At 36.6% G+C, this 25,672-nt stretch overlaps 1 protein-coding gene across 4 annotated transcripts in view; it reads right to left on the bottom strand.

Annotated features, from left to right (window-relative positions):
* Positions 1 to 22,142: 22,142 nt before the first annotated feature.
* Kiaa0825 (KIAA0825 ortholog) overlaps positions 22,143 to 25,672 on the bottom strand; it is a 369,653-nt gene continuing 366,123 nt past the window's right edge. For all 4 annotated transcript variants that reach the window (XM_071612406.1, XM_071612405.1, XM_071612408.1 and 1 more), the window contains one exon: positions 22,143 to 24,966. In XM_071612406.1, the coding sequence (XP_071468507.1) occupies positions 24,849 to 24,966 (118 nt within the window). In that variant the 3' untranslated portion in view covers positions 22,143 to 24,848. The remainder of the gene's footprint in view (positions 24,967 to 25,672) is intronic.

Raw genomic sequence — 25,672 nt, 5'->3', positions numbered from 1 at the left:
GATCACTGCTATGATCAAAGAAATCTCCCAGCACCATGTTTGGAGTTTCTTCCTCCTATTCCAGGCCACCTCCCATCTATTTTCTTGTCAATCTACCTGTACCCTTCAAGTCAGATGTTCTCAGTGACATGAAGCAGACACCTACAAAAGTACTATCAAATTACATATTATTCACTTAAATTAAAAAATAAAACCCACCTGCCACAACTAGGACTCAGCTCCAGCATTTGACTGCTTTGACAAATTCATTAAGAAAGCATACTTGGTTAGATTCTAAAGGCAAGGATCTGTCTACACTAACAAACTGTATTGGAGTGTCAGGCCAAATGATATCACATGTCCTAAATCCTCTGAATTCTGATTTAAATTTGGTGGATCAGTTAACATTCCTACCCTTGCTCAAGTCCAAGTAGGTATGTGTAAAGCATGGCATAGAAATGACAAGACATTCTGCTTTCCAGGTTTAATTTATATTCAAAGCTCAAAAAGCAGGATCACAGAATCATACCATTTCAAATGTTTCCAGTGTTGGAGATCAGATCCATGGTATCACAAACACTAGGAAAGCAGTCTGTCACTGAACCACACTCCCAGCTTGCTTTTGACATTTCTAGGGACATCCCAAGTTCAGATACTCTTCCTGAGCTGTGTCTAGTCTACACATGTGCTCATCGAAAGCACTTTTCATTTATGCTACAATATTTTTTATATTCAGCATTTCTTTTTGATTCTTGGAGTTTGTATCCTTCTTTTTACATTACCCTTATTTTCTTGAATGTTGTCCACTTTTCCTTCACCTTTGAAAGTTAAGATTGGAATTGGCAATTTCTATTTATCCAGATTAATTAGGCACTGCTAAACCCCCAGTCAATCAAGCTCTGTTAAAATAGTTTTTTAAGGGCATACTTTGTCATGAAAACCATTTAGCAACCTTTAACTTCTGCTTTAATCTATGTATTTTGAAATTTTATACAAGGAAAACTAAAATACTAATGTTCAAAAAGAGCACTTCAATAGAGTTTGAAACAAACCGCCTAAAAATAAAAATAGTCTCTAATTTATGAGGGATGGGAACCAGTTGTAGATGTATACATTTACCTAGAGTTAGGCAAACTGCAAGGTTAGAGGGCACAGTCACAAGGCTTGCCTCATTTCTGACACCAGCTGCAAGTTGCCGGGGTTGAGGGGTATTCCTCAAACCCTCAGATTTGAAATTCTCTAGAAGGCCTCACAGAACTCACTGAAAATTGTTATACTCATGGTTAGTTAATTACAAGGAAAAGATACAAATTTACATCCACTAGGAGAAGAAGTACATTAGATAGAGTCCTGGAGGGCACCAAATACAATGCTTCTGTTTGTTATACTCTCCCACTGGAGTCAGGACATGTTACATTGTCAGCATCAATGCATGGCAAGATGCATCAGAGGACTGCCAGCCAGCAATGCTCACCAGAGCTTCAACATGCAGAATTTTTATTGGAGCTCCATTATGTAGGCAGGATTGATTGATTGTTTGATTACCCCTGTGGTTGATCTCAGTCTCCAGGTCAAATGATACCACATGTCCCAAAGCCTCCATCCTAAGTCACAGGGGTAGTCTTTTAAGCACAAGGAGCCCTATGCTAAGACTATTACAGTTAGATGGCCTCCACCCTAAACAAAGACACTCCTATCAGATGTGATATAGATTTTTTCCCAGAATCTGAGGGTAAAATTCATATCAGTCTTTGGGAAAGGCCACACTCTTCACTATACAATATTTGGCATGAATCCTGCATAAATTTTATTTGGATGGGAGGGAATAGGTAAGGGAAAAGAGAAATTGTTATTAGTTCTCTGGCAGATTAAATTATCAAGAATAGGTGATTTGTTTGAATGAGTGAAGACAGTGGTTTTCTTCCATATAACTTCTTAGAGCCTTTTCATTTTCTACTCAGTGTCTCTCCTTTAAATTTTCTTTTTTTAAATGATTCTTCCATGGAAAGAGAGGAATGAATGGCATGAGCTTTCTTGTGAGCTCTGAAAAGACAAAACAACAAAGGGAATATGTGAAGGATAGGCTCTCTGACCCAGCTCTTTCTCCGATCTCCTGAATAATAATATAGATTACAAACAGCTGTGGAGAGCTGTCTTTGCATGCCTAACAGAGGTTTGGTTCTAAACCGGCCCTCATGAAAAAAAATCCCTGATAGTAAAAATAACTATAAAAATCCCTAAGTGGCCTACAAAAGTCATAGTTTGATTCCTTTTTAATCTTGCATTGCACATAAAATTCCACAGCAAAATCTGTTGACTCTTTCTCAAAAAAGGTATCCTAAATTTAACCTCTAGAGGTTAAGAGGTTAAATTTAGGATACCTTTTTTGAGAAAGAGTCAACAGATTTTGCTATCCCTCTAGTCCACACTGGATACAATAGCTGTCTCTTAATTGCTTTACATTTTTCTATTTTTGCCTCTGTAAAGTCTAGTCTCCTGTTGACAGATGTAAAAATCTAAAAACTCAAATCAGAACTTGTCATTTTCCTGTTAAAAACCTTAATAGCTTCCTCGCTCAAATAGAATAAATTCAAAAATAATTTTCACAGGTCTATAAGGTTTTGTGTGAGCTGTGTCCTGCTATACCATCACTCCACTGAGAAGGAAGGACATAAAAGTTTTGCTGTTGTTGTTGTTGTTGTTGTTTGTATTTTAGGGTTGGGAAGGATTTGGAGTTTGGAAAATGCAGTCCCAAAGGTGAGTACATAAATCTCTTGTTTAAAAATAAAGACAAGAGACTAAATGAGGGTACCTGTGATATATGAGTAAGGACTTAATAACTGTCAGGTTTCCCCCAACATCTGGTAGACATTCTGGTATATGACTTGGTATAATATTAGTCTGTTAGTACTGTCATAACAAAGTTCCTCAAACTGAGTTGCTTAAATAACAGAAATTTATTGTCTCCTAGTTCTGAAGACTATAAGTCTAAGATCAAGGTTTTGGCAGGGCTGGTTCCTTCCTGTGAGTTGTGAGGGGAAATCTGTTCTATGTATCTCGCCTATCTTCTGGTAGTTCTCAGGTATTATTTGGCTTTTAGATGCACTACTCATTTTCTGTCTTCATCTTCACATGACATTTTCCCTGTGTGTTTGTCTCTGTGTTTAATATTTTTATTTTAAATTTTTTTTACTTTGTTTTAATTACTTATATAAGACATTGGAATGCATTTATGCACTTTGATATATATCATACATAAATGGGGGTATAATTTCTCATTTTTCTGATTGTACATGTTACAGAATCACATCAGTCATGCAGTCATATATGTACATAAGGTAATAATGTCTGTTTTATTCTATTATCTTTCTTATCCCCATATCCTCTCCTCTCCCTTGACTCTCCTCTACCTAAAGTAATTCTATTCTTCTCTCCACCATCTCTTATTGTGAATTAGCATCCACATATCAGAGAAAACATTCGGCCTTGGGTTTTTGGGGGATTGACTTATTTTGCTTAGCAGGATATTCTCCAGCTCTATCCATTTGCCAGCAAATGCCATACTTTCATTCTTATTGAAAGCTGAGTAATAGTCCATCAAATATATATACCACATTTTCTTTATCCATTCATCTATTTAAGTGCACCTAGGTTGACTCTATAGTTTAGCTATTGTGAATTGAGCTGCTATAAACAATGATGTGGCTGTGTCACTGTATATGCTGATTTTAAGTCCTTTGGGTATAAACTGAGGAGTGGGATAGCTGGGTTAAATGGTGGTTCCATTCCAAGTTTCCTGAGGAATCTCCATACTGCTTTTCCACCATCAATGTATGAGTGTACCTTTTCCCCCACATCCTTACCAACATTTATTGTTCACCCTGCACGAAATTCAACTCAAACTGGATCAAAAACTTAGGCATTAGAACAGAGACCCTGCACCTACTAGAAGAAAAAGTAGGCCCAAATCTTCACCGTGTCAGCCTAGGATCTGACTTCCTTAACAAGATACCTAAAGCTCAAGAAGTAAAATCAAGAATCAATAAATGGGTTGGAGTCAAACTAGAAAGCTTCTTCTCAGCAAAATAAATAATCAGTAATGTGAAGAGAGAGCACCTACAAATTGGGAGAAAAATCTTTACCTCATGCACCTCAGATAAAGCATTAATTTCTAGGATACATAAAAAACTAAAAAAAGTAACACCAAAAAACACCCCAATCAATAAATGGGCTAAGGAACTAAACAGACTCTTTACAATTGATCAACAAATATATGATAAAAATGTTCAACATCTCTAGCAATTAGAGAAATGGAAATCAAAACTAAGATTTCATCTCATTCCACTCAAAATGACAATTATCAAGAATACAGGCAACAATAAATGTGTTTAAAATTTTTATAAGAACACAAATTATACTGGATTAGTACCCTCTGAAGACCTCATTTAACGTGATAACTCCTATAGGAAGCTCATCTCTAAATAAGACCACAGGCTAAGTAAGGTACTCAGAATTAGAAATTGGTGTAATTTTAGGGAGGCATTATTCAACAATTAACACTGGAGTAGAATTGTTTTGGAAAAGAATAGAAGCAGCCTGGCATGGTGGTGCAAGCCTGTAATCCCAGCTGCTCCAGAGGCTGAGGCAGGAGGATCACCAGTTCAAAGCCAGTCTCAGCAAAAGCAAGGCACTAAGCAACTCAGTGAGACCCTGTCAGTAAATAAAATACAAAATAAGACTGGGGATGTGGCTCAGTTTTCAAATGCCCCTAAATTCAATCCTAGGTAACCCTCCACCCATACCCTATCCCCTACCCCCGCAGAGAGAGAGAGAGAGAGAGAGAGAGAGAGAGAGAGAGAGAGAGCTGCTCGAAAGGACGAAAGGAGAAGCACATCAACCAGCAGGTCAAGGCTATGTCAAGTAAGCCACCAGAGAGTTCTTGGGACTGCTGAGCTGCAGCCTGAAATAAAGAATTTTTTAAATTTATATATGATAGAGGAATGCATTACAATTCTTATTGCACATATAGAGCACAATTTTTCATATCTCTGGTTGTACACATAGTATATTCACACCAATTCGTGTCTTCATACATGTACTTTGGATAGTAATGGTCATCACATTCAACCATCATTAATTACCCCATTCCCCGTCCCTTCCCCTACAACCCCTGTATCCTATCTAGAGTTTGTCTATTCCTCCCATGCTCCCGCTCCCTATCCCACTATGAATCAGCCTCCTTATATTAAAGAAAATATTTGGCATTTGGTATATTGGGAATGGCTAACTTCACTTAGCATTATCTTCTCTAACTACATCCATTTACCTGAAAATGTCATGATTTTATTCTCTTTTATTGCTGAGTAATATTCCATTGTGTATATATGCCACATTTTTTAATCCATTCATCTATTGAAGGGCCTCTAGGTTGGTTCTACATTTTAGCTATTGTGAATTGTGCTGCAATAAACATTGATGTGGCTTTGTATGCTGTTTTTAAGCCCTTTGGGTATAGACTGAGGAGAGGAACAGCTGGGTTAAAGGGTGGTTTCATTCCCAATTTTCCAAGAAATCTCCATACTGCTTTGCATATTGGCTGCACCAATTTGCAGTACCCCCAGCAATATATGAATATGCCTTTCCCCCCACATCCTCGCCAATACTTATTGTTATTTGTATGCATACTAGCTGCCATTCTGACTGGAGTGAGATGAAATCTTAGAATGGTTTTGATTTGCATTTCTCTAATTGCTAGTGATGATGAACATTTTTTCATGTATTTGTTGATTGATTGTACATCATCTTCTGAGAAGTGTCTCTTCAGGTCCTTGGCCCATTGATTGATTGGGTTATTTGTTTTTTGGTGCTTAGCTTTTTGAGTTCTTTATATACCCTAGAGATTAGTGCTCTATCTGATGTGTGAGGGTAAAGATTTGCTCCCAAGATGTAGGCTCTCTACTCACCTCACAGATTGTTTCTTTTGCTGAGAAGAAACTTTTTAATTTGAGTTCATCCCATTTATTGATTCTTGATTTTAATTCTTGCACCACAGGAGTCTTATTAAGGAAATTTGGGCCTAATCCCACATGATGGAGATTAGGGACAACTTTTTCTTCTATTAGACACAGGGTCTCTGGTTGTATTCCTAAGTCCTTGATCCATTTTGAGTTGAGTTTTGTGCATGGTGAGAGAGAGGGGTTTAATTTCAATGTGTTGCATATGGATTTCCAGTTTTCCCAGAACTATTTGTTGAAGAGGTTATCTTTTCTTCAATGCATGTTCTTGGCACCTTTGTCTAAGATAAGATAATTGTAGTTTTGTGGGATAGTCTCTGTGTTCTCTATTCTGAACCATTGGTCTACCAGTCTGTTTTGGTGCCAATATCATGCTGTTTTTGTTACTATTGCTCTGTAGTATGGTTTAAGGTCTGGTATAGTGATGCCACCTGCTTTACTCTTCCTGATAAGGTTTGCTTTGGCTATTCTGGGTCTCTTATTTTTCCAGATCAATTTTATGATTGCCTTTTCTATTTCTATAAGGAATGTCATTGGAATGTTGATATGAATTGCATTAAGTCTGTATAGTGCTTTTGGATGTATGGTCATTTTGATAATATTAATTCTGCCTATCCAAGAGCAAGGTAGATCTTTTCATCTTCTAAGGTCTTCTTTGATTTCTTTCTTTAGGGTTCTGTAATTTTCATTATATAGATCTTTCACCTTTTTTGTTAAGTTGATTCCCAAGTATTTTAATTTTTTGAGGCTATTGAGAATGAGGTAGTTTTCCTCATTTCCTTTTCTGAGGATTTGTCACTGATATACAGAAATGCCTTTATGGGTATTGATTTTATATCCTGCTACTTTGCTGAATTCATTTACTAGTTCTAGAAGTTTTCTGGTGGAACTTTTAGGGTCTAGAATCATATCATCAGCAAATAGTGCCAATTTGAGTCCTTATTTTCCTATGTGTATCCCTTTAATTTCTTTAATCTAATTGCTCAGGCCAGTGTTTCAAGAACTATATTAAATAGCAGTGGTGAAAGAAGGCATCCCTTTCTTGTTCCAGCTTTTAGAGGGAATGCCTTCAATTTTTCTGCATTTAGAATGGTGTTGGCCTGGGGCTTAGCATAGATACTCTTTATGATGTTGAGATATGTTCCTGTTATCCCTAGTTTTTCTAGTGTTTTGAACATAAAGGGGTGCTGTATTTTGTCAAATGCTTTTTCTACATCTATTGAGATGATTATATGATTCTTATCTTTAAGTCTATTGATGTGATGAATTACATTTATTGATTTCCATATGTTGAACCAACTTTTCATCCCTGGGATGAATCTCACTTGATCATGGTGCACAATCTTTTTGATATGTTTTTGTATTTGATTTGCCAAAATTTCATTGAGAATTTTTGCATCTATGTTTATTGGAGATATTGGTCTGAAGTTTTCTTTTTTTGATGTGTCTTTGCCTGGTTTTGGAATCAGAGTGATATTCACCTCATAGAATGAGTTTGGAAGTGCTGCCTCTTTTTCTATTTCCTGAAATAAATTGGAGAGTATTGGTATTAGTTCTTCTTTAAAGGTCTTGTAGAACTTGACTGTGTATCTGTCTGGTCCTGGGCTTTTGTTGGTTGGTAGACTTTTGATGGTGTCTGCTATTTCATCACTTAAAATTGATCTGTTTAAATTGTATATATCATCCTGATTCAATTTGGGCAAATTATATGACTCTAGAAATTTCTCAATGCCTTCGATATTTTCTATTTTATTGGAGTACAAGTATTCAAAATAATTTCTAATTATCTTCTGTATTTCTGCAGTGTTTGTTGTGGTATTTCCTTTTTCATCACATATGTTTGTGATTTGAGTTTTCTCTCTCCTTCTCTTCATTAGCATGGCTAAGGGTTTGTTGATTTTATTTATTTTTTCGAAGAACGAAATTCTCTGTTTAATTTTTTCTTTTGTTTCAATTTTATTGATTTTAGCTCTGATTTTAATTATTTTCTGTCTTCTATTGCTTTTGCTGTTGATTTGTTCTTCTTTTTCTAGGGCTTTGATATGTAGTGGTAAGTCATTTATTTGTTAATTTTTTCTTCTTTTAAGGAATGAACTCCATGCAATGAACTTTCCTCTTAGAACTGCTTTTATAGTGTCCCAGAGATTTTGATGTTGTATCTGTGTTCTCATTCAGCTCTAAAAATTTTTACTCTCCTTCTTGATGTCTTCTGTAACCCATTGTTCATTCAGTAGCATATTATTTAGTCTCCAATTGTTGGAGTGGATTTTATTTCTTATTTTATCATTGATTTCTAATTTCATCCCATTATGATATGATAGAATATAGGGTAGTATCTCTACTTCTTTATATTTACTGAGTTGTTTTGTGGCATAGTATAGGGTCTATTTTAGAGAGTGATCCATGTGCTGCTGAAAAGAAAGTATATTCTCTCATTGAAGGATGAATTGTTCTATATATTTCAGTTAAGTCTACGTTATTGATTGTATTATTGAGTTCTATACTTTCTTTGTTCAACTTTTGTTTGGAAGATCTATCCAGTGATGAAAGAGGTATGTTAAAGTCACCCATAATTATTGTGTTGTGGTCTATTTGACTCTTGAACTTGAGAAGAGTTTATTTGATGAACATAGCTGCTTCATTGTTTGGGGCATATATATTTATAATTGTTAAGACTTGTTGGTGTATGGTTCCCTTGAGCAGTATGTAATATCCTTCTTTATCCTTTTTGATTGACTTTAGTTTGAAGTCTACTTTATTTGATATGAGGATGGAAACCCCTGCTTGCTTCCACAGTCAATGTGAGTGGTATGATTTTTCCCAACCCTTCACCTTCAGTCTGTGGTTGTCTTTTTCTATGAGTCTCTTGGAGGCAGCATACTGTTGGATCTTCTTTTTTTTTTTTTTTTTTGGATCCAATATGCTACTCTATGTCTTTTGAGTGGTGAGTTTAGGCCATTAACATTCGGGGTTATTATTGAGAAATGATTTGTATTCCCAGCCATTTTTGTTTATTTTTGGTATTTAATGTGACTTGGTTTCTCCTCTGATAAGATTTTCCTTTAGTGTAAAGGAGAATCTCTCCTGATTTTCCTTATTGTTTTTCATTTCCTCTTCTTGGAATATTTTGCTGAGGATGTTCTGTAGTGCAGTTGTAAATTCTTTTAACTTTTGTTTATCACGGAAGGTTTTTATTTCATCATCAAATCTAAAGTTAGTTTTGCTGAATATAAGATTCTTTGTTGGCATCCATTTTCTGTCAGAGCTTGGTATATGTTGTTCCACAATCTCCTGGCTTTGAGGATCTGGGTTGAAAAATCTGCTGAGATATGAATTGGTCTCCTCCTATATGTTATCTGATTCCTCTCTCTTGTGGCTTTTAAGATTCTATCCTATCTGTATGCTAGGCATTTTTATTATAATGTGCCTTGGTGTAGATCTGTTGTAATTTTGTACATTTGGTGTCCTGTAAGCCTCTTGCATTTGGTTTTCCAATTCTTCTTCATGCTTGGGAAATTTTCTGATATTATCTCATTGAAGAGGTTGTCCATTCTTTTGGTTTGAAACTCTGTGCCTTCTTCTATCCCAATAACTCTTAGATTTGGTCTTTTGATGATGTCCCATAATTCTTGGATATTCTGTTCATGGTTTCTAACTTTCTTCACTGTGTGATCAACTTTATTTTCCAGATTGTATACTTTGTCTTATCTGATGTTCTTTCTTTCAAGTGATCTAGTCTGTTGGTTATGCTTTCTATTGAGTTTTTTATTTGATTTATTGTATCCTATATTTCAAGAATTTCTGACTGGTTGTTTTTTCAGGGTCTCTATCTCTCTCTTGAAGTAATTTTTTGCTATTTGTATTTGCTCTCTTATCTCTTTGTTGGAGTGATCAATTTTTTGCTTGTATTTGCTCATTTAGGTCATTCTTTAATTCAGAGATCATTTTAATTATGAACCTTCTGAACTCCTTCTCTGACATTTCATCAACTTTGCTGTACATGGGTTCTTATTTTTTTTATGTTATCTATGTGTCTTACTTTCTTGCAATGTGGATCTGAGATATTATAGTTTCTTCCCTGTATTTTTGTCCTACCCGTGCAGATTGTCTGTACCTCACCTTGATGCTGGGATTCCAGACCCTGCTGGTGTCCCTGAGTTGAATGTTACTGAATCCTGGATCTGGGTCCTGTGTAAGTTGGAGTCGGTGGATCTGGGCCCCTGGGCTAGACTTCCCAAGGTAGTCTGCTGATTGGGAGGGGTGGTCCTGCGCCAGAGGCTAAGCTCTGTTGGGTGTCTACCCTGCCTGAGGAGGGATGGACTGGGCCTGCTGTGCACCTGGATCCACCACAGGTGGGTGTGGGTGGATCTGGGCCTCTGGGCTTGACCTCCCGTGGTAGTCTGCTGGTCAGAAGGGGTGGTCCTGCACCAAAGGCTAGGCTCTGGTGGTGTCTGCCCTGCCAGGGGAGGAGTGAAACAGGCCTACTGAGAGCCCGGCCCCCCGCAGAGGCCAGTGTGGGTGGATCTGGACTGCTGGGCTTCCAGAGAATGTTTATAAGAATTCAGAGCATTAGAGCTCCGGAACTTGGGGGTGAATCTCCTAAAATGTACTTAATGACTGAAGGAACAGCATTTAGGCATTTGCTACAAAGAAGACAATAAGCCTTTTTAATAATAGCCTTTTCCCCACCCCTGATCTGACCTTGAAGGACTGTGAAATGAGAGGAAAAGTAAAAGGGATGGAGGGATGGAGACAAAACAGAATGTGGCCTCTTGTTTCCAGTCATATTTGTGGATCAAGTCTATGTGGTCAAGGGAACATTTTAAAGGGATGTAGAAGTTTCTAGTTCAACATGTAAGAAGCTTAGAGCTTGGAGATGTCACTCTTATCTTCACAACAAGGAAATATGTAAAACAAATTCAAATGAGCACTCTTCTTTTTTGTTGTAGTTGTTGCTGAAGTTGTGTTTCCTCCAAACAGCTTTATTGAGGTATAATTTGTATACTATAAAACTCAGTAATTTGTAGTAAATTTATACAGTCATTGCAATCATCACCAGAATCCATATGTAGAACATTTCCTTTACCCCTAAAACGTCCCCCAGGCCTATCTCTGGTCAATGCCTTTTCATATACTCCCCACCCCCACCCTGACAGCTGCTAGTCTGCTCCTGCCTTTCTGGATTTGCCTATTTGTGGCATCTCACTTGGACAGAATCATACCAGAGGTGGCCTCTGCACTTGGTGTCTTTCCAGTGCTTGGTAAAATGAACACTGTTCTTAAACTTATTAAAGAACTGAGATCACAAGGCAAACTGCTATCTTCTAAACTGGGGAGACATACAAACAAATACAGAGACTACTGGGAGCAGAAGTCAGGAATCAGTGAGAACACTGTCTTGGTCTGTTGTCTATTGCTGTAAAAAATCCACCTGAGGGGCTGGGGTTGTGGCTCAGTGGTGGACCACTTGCCTGGCATGTGTGAGGCACCACATAAAAATAAATAAGTAAAATAAAAGTATTGTGTCCATCTACAACTAAAAAGTATTTTTTAAAAATCCACCTGAGGCATGGTAATTTAAAAGAAGAGAGGTATATTTGGTTCATAGTTCTGGAAGCTGGGAAATCTAAGAGTATAGTGCCAGTATTTTCCCAGCATCCGGTTAAGGCTTTCTTGTTGCATCAGAACATGGTGAAAGGCATTGTATGTCAACACCAAGCAAACATGCTAATTAAAGTTGTTCATCCTCTTCTCACAAGCCTCTAATCCTGTCATGGAGGCCCTACCCAATGACTGCAACTCTTCCTAATTACCTTCTAAAGATTTTATCCCACTTCCAAATATCACTAAGGTATGAATTTTCGGATTAAACTTCCAATATATGAATTTTAAGGGGACACACAAAAATCATAGAAAACATTCTGAACCATAACTGATAAATCGCTGAAGGATTACTGGGAAAAACTTGAGAATTAAAATCCTCAAGGGGTATTATTCTTAGGAGAAGAGGGACACTTACATTTTTCTTTTTTTTTTTAATTTTTATTGTTGGTTGTTCAAAACATTACATAGTTCTTGATATATCATATTTCACACTTTGATTCAAGTGGGTTATGAACTCCCATTTTTACCCCGTATACAGATTGCAGAATCACATCAGTTACACATCCATTGATTTACATATTGCCATACTAGTGTCTGTTGTATTCTGCTGCCTTTCCTATCATCTACTATCCCCCCTCCCCTCCCCTCCCCTCCCCTCTTCTCTCTCTACCCCCTCTACTGTCATTCATTTCTCCCCCTTGTATTATTTTTCCCTTTCCACTCACTTCTTCTTGTATGTAATTTTGTATAACCATGAGGGTCTCCTTCCATTTCCATGCAGTTTCCCTTCTCTCTCCCTTTCCCTCCCACCTCTCATCCCTGTTTAATGTTAATCTTCTTCTCATGCTCTTCGTCCCTACTCTATTCTTAGTTACGCTCCTTATATCAAAGAAGACATTTGGCATTTGTTTTTTAGGGATTGGCTAGCTTCACTTAGCATAATCTGCTCTAATGCCATCCATTTCCCTGCAAATTCTATGATTTTGTCATTTTTTAATGCAGAGTAATACTCCATTGTATATAAATGCCACATTTTTTTAATCCATTCGTCTATTGAAGGGCATCTAGGTTGGTTCCACAGTCTTGCTATTGTGAATTGTGCTGCTATGAACATCGATGTAGCAGTGTCCCTGTAGCATGCTCTTTTTAGGTCTTTAGGGAATAGACCGAGAAGGGGAATAGCTGGGTCAAATGGTGGTTCCATTCCCAGCTTTCCAAGAAATCTCCATACTGCTTTCCAAATTGGCTGCACCAATTTGCAGTCCCACCAGCAATGTACAAATGTACCCTTTTCCCCACATCCTCGCCAGCACTTGTTGTTGTTTGACTTCATAATGGCTGCCAATCTTACTGGAGTGAGATGGTAACTTAGGGTGGTTTTGATTTGCATTTCTCTGACTGCTAGAGATGGTGAGCATTTTTTCATGTACTTGTTGATTGATTGTATGTCCTCCTCTGAGAAGTGTCTGTTCAGGTCCTTGGCCCATTTGTTGATTGGGTTATTTGTTATCTTATTGTCTAATTTTTTGAGTTCTTTGTATCCTCTGGATATTAGGGCTCTATCTGAAGTGTGAGGAGTAAAGATTTGTTCCCAGGATGTAGGCTCTCTATTTACCTCTCTTATTGTTTCTTTAGCTGAGAAAAAACTTTTTAGTTTGAGTAAGTCCCATTTGTTGATTCTAGTTATTAACTTTTGTGCTATGGGTGTCCTATTGAGGAATTTGGAGCCCGACCCCACAGTATGTAAATCGTAACCAACTTTTTCTTCTATCAGACGGCGTGTCTCTGATTTGATATCAAGCTCCTTGATCCATTTTGAGTTAACTTTTGTGCATGGCTAGAGAAAGGGATTCAGTTTCATTTTGTTGCATATGGATTTCCAGTTTTCCCAGCACCATTTGTTGAAGATGCTATCCTTCCTCCATTGCATGCTTTTAGCCCCTTTATCAAATATAAGATAGTTGTAGTTTTGTGGATTGGTTTCTTTGTCCTCTATTCTGTACCATTGGTCCACCTGCCTGTTTTGGTACCAGTACCATGCTGTTTTTGTTACTATTGCTCTGTAGTATAGTTTGAAGTCTGGTATCGCTATACCGCCTGATTCACACTTCCTGCTTAGCATTGTTTTAGCTATTCTGGGTCTTTTATTTTTCCATATGAATTTCATGATTGCTTTCTCTATTTCTACAAGAAATGCCGTTGGGATTTTGATTGGCATTGCATTAAACCTATAGAGAACTTTTGGTAATATCGCCATTTTGATGATGTTAGTTCTGCCTATCCATGAACAGGGTATATTTTTCCATCTTCTAAGATCTTCTTCTATTTCTCTCTTTAGGGTTCTGTAGTTTTCATTGTATAAGTCTTTCACCTCTTTTATTAGGTTGATTCCCAAGTATTTTATTTTTTTTGAAGATATTGTCAATGGAGTGGTTGTCCTCATTTCCATTTCAGAGGATTTGTCACTGATATACAGGAATGCCTTTGATTTATGCGTGTTGATTTTATATCCTGCCACTTTGCTGAATTCATTTATTAGCTCTAATAGTTTCATTGTAGACCCTTTTGGGTCTGCTAGGTATAGAATCATGTTATCTGCAAATGGTGATAATTTAAGTTCTTCTTTTCCTATTTTTATGCCTTTAATTTCTTTCGTCTGTCTAATTGCTCTGGCCAGTGTTTCGAGAACTATGTTGAACAGAAGTGGTGAGAGAGGGCATCCCTGTCTTGTTCCAGATTTTAGAGGGAATGCCTTCAATTTTTCTCCATTCAGAATGATGCTAGCCTGAGGCTTAGCATAGATTGCTTTTACAATATTGAGGTATGTTCCTGTTATCCCTAGTTTTTCTAGAGTTTTGAACATAAAGGGATGCTGTACTTTGTTGAATGCTTTTTCCGCATCTATCGAGATGATCATATGGTTCTTATTTTTAAGTCTATTGATGTGGTGAATAACATTTATTGATTTCCGTATATTGAACCAGCCTTGCATCCCAGGGATGAATCCTACTTGATCATGGTGTACAATTTTTTTGATATGTTTTTGTATCCGATTCGCCAGAATTTTATTGAGGATTTTTGCATCTAGGTTCATTAGAGATATTGGTCTGTAGTTTTCTTTCTTTGGAGTGTCTTTGTCTGGTTTAGGAATCAGGGTGATGTTGGCCTCGTAGAATGAATTTGGAAATTCTCCCTTTTTTCTATTTCCTGAAATAGCTTGAAAAGCATTGGTATTAGTTCCTCTTTAAAGGTTTTGTAAAACTCTGCTGTATACCCATCCGGTCCTGGGCTTTTCTTAGTTGGTAGTCTTTTGATGGTTTCTTCTATTTCCTCGATTGATATTGGTCTGTTTAGGTTGTCTATAACCTCCTGACTCAATCTGGGCAGATCATATGACTTAAGATATTTATCGATGCCTTCCTATCTTCTATTTTATTGGAGTACAAGGATTCAAAATAATTTCTGATTATCTTCTGTATTTCTGAAGTGTCTGTTGTGATATTGCCTTTTTCATCCTGTATGCTAGTAATTTGAGTTCTCTCTTTTCTTCTCTTTGTTAGCATGGCTAAGGGTCTGTCGATTTTATTTATTTTTTCAAAGAACCAACTTTTAGTTTTGTCAATTTTTTCAATTGTTTCTTTTGTTTCAATTTCATTAATTTCAGCTCTGATTTTAATTATTTCTTGCCTTCTACTTCTTTTGCTGTTGTTTTGCTCTTCTTTTTCTAGGATTTTGAGATGAAGTATGAGATCATTTATTTGTTGGTTTTTTTTCTTTTTTTAAGGAATGAACTCCAAGCAATGAATTTTCCTCTTAGAACTGCTTTCAATGTGTCCCATAGATTCCGATATGTTGTGTCTGTGTTTTCATTTATCTCTAAGAATTTTTAAATTTCCTCCTTGATGTCTTCTATAACCCATTGATCATTTAGTAACCTATTGTTCATTCTCCAAGTGATGTATGCTTTTTCCTTCCTTCTTTTATCGTTGATTTTCAGTTTCATTCCATTATGATCAGATAAGATGCATGGTATTATCTCTACTCCTTTATATTGTCTAAGAGTTGCCCTGTAGATCAATAGATAATATATGATCTATTTTTGAGAAGGATCCATGTGCTGCTGAGAAAAAAAGTGTAACTGCTTGATGTTGGGTGGTATATTCTATATATATCAATTAAGTCTAGGTTATTAATTGTGTTATTGAGTTCTATAGTTTCCTTATTCAACTTTTGTTTGGAAGATCTGTCCAGTGGTGAGAGAGGTGTGTTGAAGTCTCCCATGATTATTGTATGGTGATCTATTAGACTCTTGAACTCGAGAAGAGTTTGTTTGATGAACATAGATGCACCATTGTTTGGGGCATATATTTATGATTGTTATGTCTTGTTGGTGTATGGTTCCCTTGAGCAGTATGTAGTGTCCCTCTTTATCCCTTTTGATTAACTTTGGCTTGAAATCTATTTTATTTGATATGAGTATGGACACTCCTGCTTGTTTCCAAAGCCCATATGAGTGATATGATTTTTCCCAACCTTTCACCTTCAGTCTATGTATGTCTTTTCCTATCAAATGCGTCTCCTGTAGGCAGCATATTGTTGGGTCTTGTTTTGTGATTCATTCTACTAGCCTGTGTCTCTTAATTGGTGAGTTTAAGCCATTAACATTTAGGGTCATTATTGAGATATGGGTTGTTTTTCCAGCCATATTTGTTTATTTCTGTTACTAAACATGGTTTGTTTTCCTCTTTGATTATTTTCCCCCCCTTTACTGTCCTACCTCCCATTGTTGGTTTTCATTGTTATTTTCCATTTCCTCTTCCTGTAATGTTTTGACGACGATGTTTTGAAGAGATGGTTTTCTAGCTGCAAATTCTTTTAACTTTTGTTTATCGTGGAAGGTTTTAATTTCATCTTCCATCCTGAAGCTTAATTTCGCTGGATACACAATTCTTGGTTGGAACCCATTTTCTTTCAGTGTTTGAAATATGTTATTCCAGGATCTTCTAGCTTTCAGAGTCTGTGTTGAAAGATCAGCTGTTATCCTGATTGGTTTACCCCTAAATGTGATCTGCTTCCTTTCTCTTGTAGCTTTTAAAATTCTCTCCTTATTCTGTATGTTAGGCATCTTCATTATAATGTGCCTAGGTGTGGATCTCTTATGATTTTGCACATTCGGCGTCCTGTAGGCTTCTAGGATTTGGGATTCCATTTTTCTGAGTTTTACTTCTATGATCCCTACCAAAGATAAGAGAAAAATCTCCTCTGACAGCAGGAGGAAATAGTAACCATTTTGAAATATGCCCCGAACTGTTTTCATGACAAAGTATGCCCCTAAAGAAAATTATTCTAACAGAGCCTAATTGACTGGGGGTTTACCAGAGCCTAACCAGCCTGGATAAATAGAAATTGCCAATTCCAACCTTGCCTAACTTTCAAAGTTGAAGGAAAAGTGGAGAACATTCAAGAACATAAGGGTAATGTAAACAGAGGGATAACAAACTCCAAGAATCAAAAAGAAATGCTGAAGATCAAAATTACTGTATAAGCATAAATTAATAGTGCTTTCGATGAGCACATGTGTAGACTAGACACAGCCCAGGAAGAATATCTGAACTTGAGATGCCCATAGAAATGTCAAAAGCAAGCTGGAAGTGTGGTTCAGTGACAGACTGCTTTCCTAGCATCTGTGAGACCATGGGCTTGATCTCCAACACTGGAAAGAGGGAGTAGGGGAGGACTAAAACTGAAGAGGAAAAAGGAAAAGGATGAGACAGAATATCTAAGAACTATGGCCAGTTGCAAAACGTGAATCTTTCATATAAGGAGAACACTAGAAGGAAGTGAAAAAGTAGCGGAAGAATTATTTGAAGAAATATGGCTGAAATAGTCCCAAAATTAATGACAGACACAGACCACAGGTCCAGGAAGCTCAGAGAACTCCAAACAGGTTATATAGCAAAACTCGAACTACAAAATAGCAAAGACAAAGAATTTTGAAAGAAGTCAGAGGGGGGAAAAATAAAAACCTCATCCTGGGGCTGGGGCTGGGGTAGGGTAGGGGCTAGGCCTCAGTGGTAGAGTGTTTGCCTCATGTGTGAGGCACCGGGTTTGATCATCAGCACCACATAAAAACAAATAAATAAAATAAAGGTAACTGTGTCCATCTACAACAACAATAACAAAAAAAAATAGCAAACAAAAACAAAACAACAACAACCAAAAAAAAAAAAAAAAACCCTCATCTTACCTAGAGAAGAAATAAGAATAAGGCTTAATTGATCTTCTCTTCAGATACCATCCAACAAGAAAGCTGAATGAAATATTTAAAGTGTGTAAAGGAACTAGAATTAAACTAGAATTCTGTATTCAATGAAATTGTCATGCAAAAGTGAAGAAGAAATGAAGACATTCTTAGAGAAATAAAAATTGGAGGAATATGTTGCCAGCAGGCCCATATTGAAAGAAAGGTTTAAAGTTCTTCAGAGAGAAGGAAATTATATAGATAGGAAACTGAGACCTACATAAAGGAAGGAAAAATTTTAGGAATAAATGAAGGTAAAGTAAAATCTTTTTTTTCTTATTCTTAATTGAAATATCTGATAATGGTCTGTTCAAACTAATAATAGCAATGATGTATTTTGTGATTATAACTCCATAGATAAATGATAACAGTGTTATGAGAGAAGAGAGGGAGGAACTGGAAGTATTCTGCATATTAACTCGTTTTATCACTGTGACGAAATACCTGAGTCAGGTTAAGTTTATAAAGAAAAGATATTTATTTAGCTCACAGTTTTGGAGGCTGAAAATCCAAACAGCATAGTGCCTACTCTGGTGAGGATCCCATGGCAGATGGTAGGAGTCCATGCAGACCTTGGCCTCTGGGCTTCCAGCCTGACAGTGTGATCACTCCTCCCGTGCATATCACCATTTCCACCCTCAGTGAGGTGATATGGCCAAGGGGCCCTCATCATGGCACAAGGGTCTGAGTCTGTGGATCATGCTTTTCAGTAGTCACAGTTCCCTTTAGGATGCAGAGGTGAGAAATAGGCAGTCAAGCTGCTGTTCCCCACAGGTTGTCAAACTAAGAGTTTTGCTTTTTTGAAGAACAATTTCCATCCTGGTCTTCCCCTCACCCACCTCTCTATTTTATATCTTTTTTTCAGAGGCACCTTTGCCCTGAAGGCTTTGCTCCACAATATGTTTCTTTTACTTCATGTATTTTTTAAGATGTTAAGATTTGGCTGTTTGCAATATAACAGTTCAAATAATAGTGGTTTGAACAAGGTGGTTTATTTTTCATAAACGTAGGCACCCTAGAGCTAGTTTTATGACTCCACAATCATCAATAACCCAGTTTTCTACTTTTTGTTCTGTAAAAACCAATGTGTGCCCCCTATATCTGGTCCAACATGGCTGCTACAGCTATATACTGCTACAGCCAGTATATTCACATCCCAGTCAGAAGGAAAAGGAAAAATGCCCTTTAAGAATTTTTTCAAGAAGTTGCAAATACCATTTCTGTTTACATCTTACTAGACAAATCTAGTATTCAAAGTGTATTACACTCCAGTGACTATTCCTTGAATTGGGGCTGGACCAAAGAAGGGAACCCCTCCTCTTGACTCTACTTTCTGAGGACTTAGTTTCAGCAGAGGATAGTTGGGGAATAGATGAGAAATGCTGAAGTCCTGCTCCTCCCAAGAATGAAATCGTCCAACTAGGGCTATAAAAGGACCTGTGCTAGTGACCATAGCAGTGTGCAGTGGGGTCGTCACCATACCTTGCTGGGAATGCGGAAGGAAGAAGTAGTCTTGACTCAAATTCCACAGGTGCTCATCTTCTTATCAAACTTCCATAGATTTTCTTGAATAGTTATTTACTCAGTTGCTGTTTGTTCTTAGGGCTATTTCCAGAGCCTTTAAGTGATTATTAAAAAAAAATTCTAACAGGTCCCTTGGGAGATAGGTCAGTGGAATTTTTCCCATTGTCATGCTGAAAAGTGGTATCAGGGTTACAGTTTTGGAAACGTTGAGTTTCTTTTCATTTCTTTGTCTATTTTGCATTTGAACCCAGCTCTGGTCTTGTGTTTTTTATTTATTGTATTTCATATATTAATATCATGTTGTTGGGGTAAAGGTGGTATGTTTAAGCCTGGCCTTTGCTGTGCATCCTTGTTTAAAATTCAGATCTGTTTTTAATCTCTCCACAGCTCATATCTCAAATAGGAACTTGGAGAGGGCTGAATGGGATACTTATAGAGTCTAGTTATAGAAAATCTGCCACAGATCCTTCTTTATAGTAGCTGCTTGATAAATGGCAACAAATAGTAATTCCCAGCTCTTCTTGTTTGCAAGCCAGCTCTTCTTCTTCCTTATATGGTTCCTCCCAATAGGATGTTTCAGTGCCTAAATTCCATGTCATGGTGGACAGACTCTAGGTGGCTCCTTTTATCTTTGCCTTCATATTCAGCTCTTGTGGGATGCTTTCTCCTGGAGTATAGATGGGATCAGTGACATGCTTTTAACCAATAGAATTTGGAAAAGATGGAATGTACATGATTAGATGCACATGATTATGTTACATATGATTGTAACATTGATCTTGCAAGGAAACTCTCTCCCTTTCAGTCTTTGAGGAAGAAAGAAGCCATTTTGGGAAGACTCACATGGCAAGAACTGATGGCAATCTATGACCAACAGCTGGCAAGAAACAGAGGCCATCTGTCTAGTAGCCTGCAAAGTAAAGAGTATTGCCAACAACCACGTGAACTTGGAAGTGGGTCCTTCCCCATTTGAACCTTGGATAAAATCACAGCTCTGGCTGACACAATGAAGTTTGCAGCCTTGTGAGACCCCAGGCATAGAACTCAGCTAAATTGTGCCCAGACACTTGACATGCAGGGGCTTTGAGATAATAGATATGTATTATTTTAAGCAGCTAAATTCTGGTAATATTGTTATGTGGCAATAAGTAACTAATACAGATCTTCATTCCTGCACATAATAATTATAATATTCTGAGAACAGAGTTATAAAAGATTTTGCAATCTTTAAATTCTGGAAAAATAACAGTTTACTATTTTACTAAAGGTGCTGTTGACTAATATGGCATTATGTAAAAATGTGGATGTGTAACCGATGTGATTCTGCAATTTATATTTGGGGTAAAAATGGGAGTTCATAACCCACTTGAATCAAATGTATGAAAGATGATATGTCATGAGCTTTGTAATGTTTTGAACAACCAATACAAAAAAAAAGGTGCTGTTGAAAATATTTCTCAAAGTCAAAGCAGATAATTTTCATCATTCTGTAGAATAATAAATGTTGCTGAATATACTGTTTTTATAGTTTCCTATTAAAATTCAAGAGTTATTATATACCATGTTGGGAATATGTGTCAGTGGAGATTCTGTCTACAGGTTTAGTTTTAATTTTGGTAAAATATGATATTAAATTTGCTATCTTAACCATCTTAAGTGGTACAATCATCTGAATTTGAAACTCTACCCATTAAACAAAAACACTTTTCTTCCTTCTACTCCCTGTTCTACTTTATGTTTCTACAAATTCTACTTTATGTTTCTACAAATTCACTACTTTAGATAATTCATATAAGAGGAATCACACCAGGTTTTTGTTGTTGTTTGTGACACTGGGAATTGAACGAAATGTGCTCTACTGAGCTGTATCCCCAGCTCTTTTTATTTTTATTTTTTTTATTTTGAGAGAGGGTCTTCCTAAGTTGCTCAGGCTGGCTTGGATCTATTGATCATCCTACCTCAGACTCCCAAGTAGCTGAGATTACAGGTGTGCACCACTACACCCTGCAAAGTAGTTGTTTTTCAGTGATGGGTTTATTTCACTTAACATAATGTCCTCAAAATTCATCCACATTGTTACACATGACAGGATTTCCTTCCTTTTTTAGGGCTGTTTTTCATTATGAAATATTTTAACTATAAAGAAAGAATACTTGAAGTATTTTATAATTAGTGAGAAAAGCTAGTTATAAGCCAGGCTCCCAGCTACTCAGAAGCCTGAGGCAGGAGCATCAGCAAACTCAAGCCCAGCCTGAGTGATTTAAGGAAACCCTGTCTCAAAATAAAATATGAAGAGCTGGGTATGTATCTCAGTGGTAGAGCACTGGCCTAGCAAGCATGAAGCCCTGAGGGTTCAATCTCCAGCACCCCCACCAAAGCTAATTATAAAGTACTTGAACCTCCTTTTGACTTGGGAATATATAAGTTAAGATAATAGGACATTATGAGTAGACACAGAATAGTAGAAAAATTAAGTGATTTCTTTTTTCAATTCTTTGACTGGAATTTCTATACAAATATTTGTGGAGATATAAAATATTCAAAACAGATGTTATCATTGATAATTTATTAAAGAATTAATTTATACTGTTTCCATATAGTACCTGCTCAACCAATAATAAAATAGATCTCTTTATAATTATATAAAAATACAGTTGCATGGAAAACAGGAAAAGATAATATTTTATAAGACAATATTTTTGTGATAAACATATGGGAAGTTATAAAATATAGGATCCATTCCTAGTATTAACATATAAATGCAAAATTAACATGAGAAACAACTACTTATTATAATATAGTAAAAAACATATTGAGCATAAAGTCAAAATGACTTTTTTAGAGTAGAGTACTCGCCTGGTGTGTGTGAGGCACTGGGTTCGATCCTCAGCACCAAATAAAAGTAAATAAAATAAAGGTATTTTTTTAAAAAAGTCAAAATGATGTGATAACACAAGGACTTGTCGTTTAACATTTTAAATTATAAACCTCATTGTACTTAAAGCTATAGTCATCTCATTGAGCAAATACAGAAGTGAATTTAATTGCAAACTCTTCTACTTTTCTCTTTCTTGAAAGCCATCTCATTTTCCCTTACTATATTTCTGTTATGGTTTAGATATGAGGTGTCCCCCAAAAGCTCAAGTGAGACAATGCAACAAGGTTTAGGAATAAAATGATTGGGTTATGAAAGCCTTAAGCCAATCAGTGAATTAATCCCATTATAGGGACTAACTTGATGAAACTGTAGGTAGATAGGGTGTGACTGGAGGAGGTGGGTCCCTTTTGGTTTTAAATTTTGTCCTTGATAGGCAGAGCTTTCTCTCTCTCTCTCTCTCTCTGCTTCTTGGTGCAATGTTCTGAGCCTCTTTCTTCCACCACACTCTTGAGCCATGATGTTTTACCTCACCTTGAACTCTGAGGAATGGAAACAGCCTTCTAAGGACTGAGATCTCTGAAACCAGGAGCCCCAAATCAACTTTTCCTCCTCTAATTGTTCTTGTCAGGTCTTTGGTTGGAGCAACAAAAAATCCGAAACATTTCTTCTTAAAACAACTTCTTTGCTTTCAAATGGGAGCATAGAAAATTTTATTTCTGAAGGAACTAAATCAGGTTCTTGGATTAGTATAAAAATATACAGATTCAATAAAAATTGATATATTAGAAGATAAACCAGGTAGGTGTGAAGTCCTGTAATTTTATGATTGGGTTTTTATTGTTTATTGGATCAATTTATTTTTATTTTGACTTCCTATTTTAGCTTCTAGTCTGATAAAGTATAGTTATGCAAATTTAGTATGTAGACTACCAATTAGCTGAAGGAATAATTGATTATTATACTGTGTACAGATCAAACTACATGTAATTTTTCCAATTTTCATAAATTGTCTTACAATCTTTAAAGAATCTCCATAGAACTTTTAGAAATTATTTCAGCCATATCTTAAAAACATTTGGTTCATGATTATACTATCCAACTAAAGTACACTCTTTAAAAATAAAATGTGTTATTTAGCAGGCAGCTGGCAACATGGCCATTTATGTGTTTTTATTTAAAGTAAAAACGCAAGACATTCTCTAAGGTGGCCTCCTCTGCACTCAAAACTTTTAGTCTTTGAAAAATGTATGAGTACTTTCCTTTGGAAATCATGTAGCCTACACATATTTTATAAAAATCACAGAATGTGGGAGCATGGACAGTTTATTATGTATCTGAGAACATCAAAAGCTATGATGTTTGATGTCATATGGTCTAAAGTAGGCCATGATCTAAGGCTTCTCTCAGACATCCTGAAGAATGCTCAACCATCTAATTGTCTTTGTTATCTTCTTTCAATGGCAACCATTTAATCAGCTATGCTTATTGACCACCCCACTCAATGAATAACATTGCAGCAGGAATATGGGGAATTTTAAAGGGGACTTCATATTGTATTTATGACCTCAATGTCTTTATAATCTAACATCAGGCTCTGCTAGGAAGGATATAACAAATACTATAATTGTACTTGGCAGAGAGGACAGTAGAACATATTCTACTTCTTTAGCATGGTGTGTGTGTGTGTGTGTGTGTGTGTGTGTGTGTGAGAGAGAGAGAGAGAGAGAGAGAGAGAATGTCAATATAATGGAAATAAAAGTAACAGACATTACAGATTATGAATTGTGGGGCAGAGGCTATCAGAATGACCTTTGAGCATAATTTTGGGAGAAAGGAGGTTTCTGGGTGAGAAAAATGGTAACTATATGGCTTGAGCCAAAAGGATGGCAGCAGTTGTCTGACTGAAGCCATTTGTATAGGACTGAAAAGCATTGGTGCTGGAACTGGAATTAGATTCAGGAACTAGACTGAAAATCACCACAGAAGAAACATAACTAAAGTTAACAGTTCAGGGAAATGTTTTTTTGTGACTGTGGTAAAGATAAATTGGATAAATAAGAGGTTATGTGGGTAGCGAGGCTGGCTCAATGCTGGATATTAAAGGCAATTAAGACCTGGACTTGGGATACAGCTACAAAACTAAATTGAAATTTTCAGATGAGTCCCAGGGGTCTACGTGACTCCATTCATCTTAACATCCAAATGTTGTATTAAAAAATCCTTAGGGAAAAATTTCCTAACATTTTGCCTGTTGTCATAGATACTTCGAGACTGAAAGGAGGAAAATGATTCAAAGGGAACACGAGATGGCAGCAGTTTTATCATATAAAGAGAAAGATTGGGGGAAAAAACATTTGAAATTATTTTTTAAATAAAAATATGGAGCACTTTATTCTTTATGTATTGTATTCCTTTTCAGTACAGAGATTACTCAGTCATTGGTTTCATGCTTCAGAACACATCTGAGGTTCATTCTGACTATAGTAAAAACCCTACTCCATTACATGTGATTGTTTCCTAAAATAAAGCTGTTGCCATTTCCTGAGGATTACTCTTCATCCATGTTATCTGAGGCAGAAGAGTCCTGTATGGTGCAAATTTGTTTTAAATGTTCCAGCATCGCTTTTTCTTCCTCTTCTAGTGTTTCATCCTTCCTCATTTCCCACCTAAAAGAAAAATCACATCTTAGTATTTTGTCATAACTTCCAGGCTCTAGTCAGTTATTCAGGGTTTAAATATGCAGTCCCTGGCTACAGAGGCCTTGGTTTCTTCTTGTTTATTCTTTACCCACTGCCTCTTGGGTGACACAGTTCATTGGCACTGCTTCTGCAGAGTGGGCCGGGAGAATGGAAGAGGAAAACAGCTGATCTCTAGAATTCCTCTAAGAGTAAGTTTCAAAGTAATGTTTCAAATGAAGTTTCTGTATTTCCTAGATTTTAAAAATGTATATAGTATTTTTCCCTCAGTGAGGAACATTTCAGTGGTTTTTAATTTGCAGGGAGGTTTGCCAGGAAGACATTGGCAGCAAAAACGTGAAGATAAAACTGGATCTACATTAAGGGCAGGTCAATCTATTCATAGAAATAAGATCAGATTTAGAGTAATCATGTTAAATCACCCAAGAAGAATAACAAATTGTCAGCAAGGCTCCATAGAACATTGACCAAAAAAAAGAGGTTTAAAGATTTTCTAATTCTGAATGATTAGGAAAGACAGAACAAAATATTAGAATCTGGAACTATATATGTATACAAATTTGCAATGTAAATATGATTACAGTAATCCAAGCATACTTAATCCTTTTTTTCCCCTCCTTCCTTTCTCTTATGCCACCTTTCCAGGACTTATCAGGGAATACCAAAAGAACACAGC

This window comes from Marmota flaviventris, chromosome 5 (genome assembly GCF_047511675.1).
Source record: "Marmota flaviventris isolate mMarFla1 chromosome 5, mMarFla1.hap1, whole genome shotgun sequence".
NCBI lineage: Eukaryota > Metazoa > Chordata > Mammalia > Rodentia > Sciuridae > Marmota > Marmota flaviventris.
This window is presented reverse-complemented; position numbering and strand designations above follow the sequence as displayed.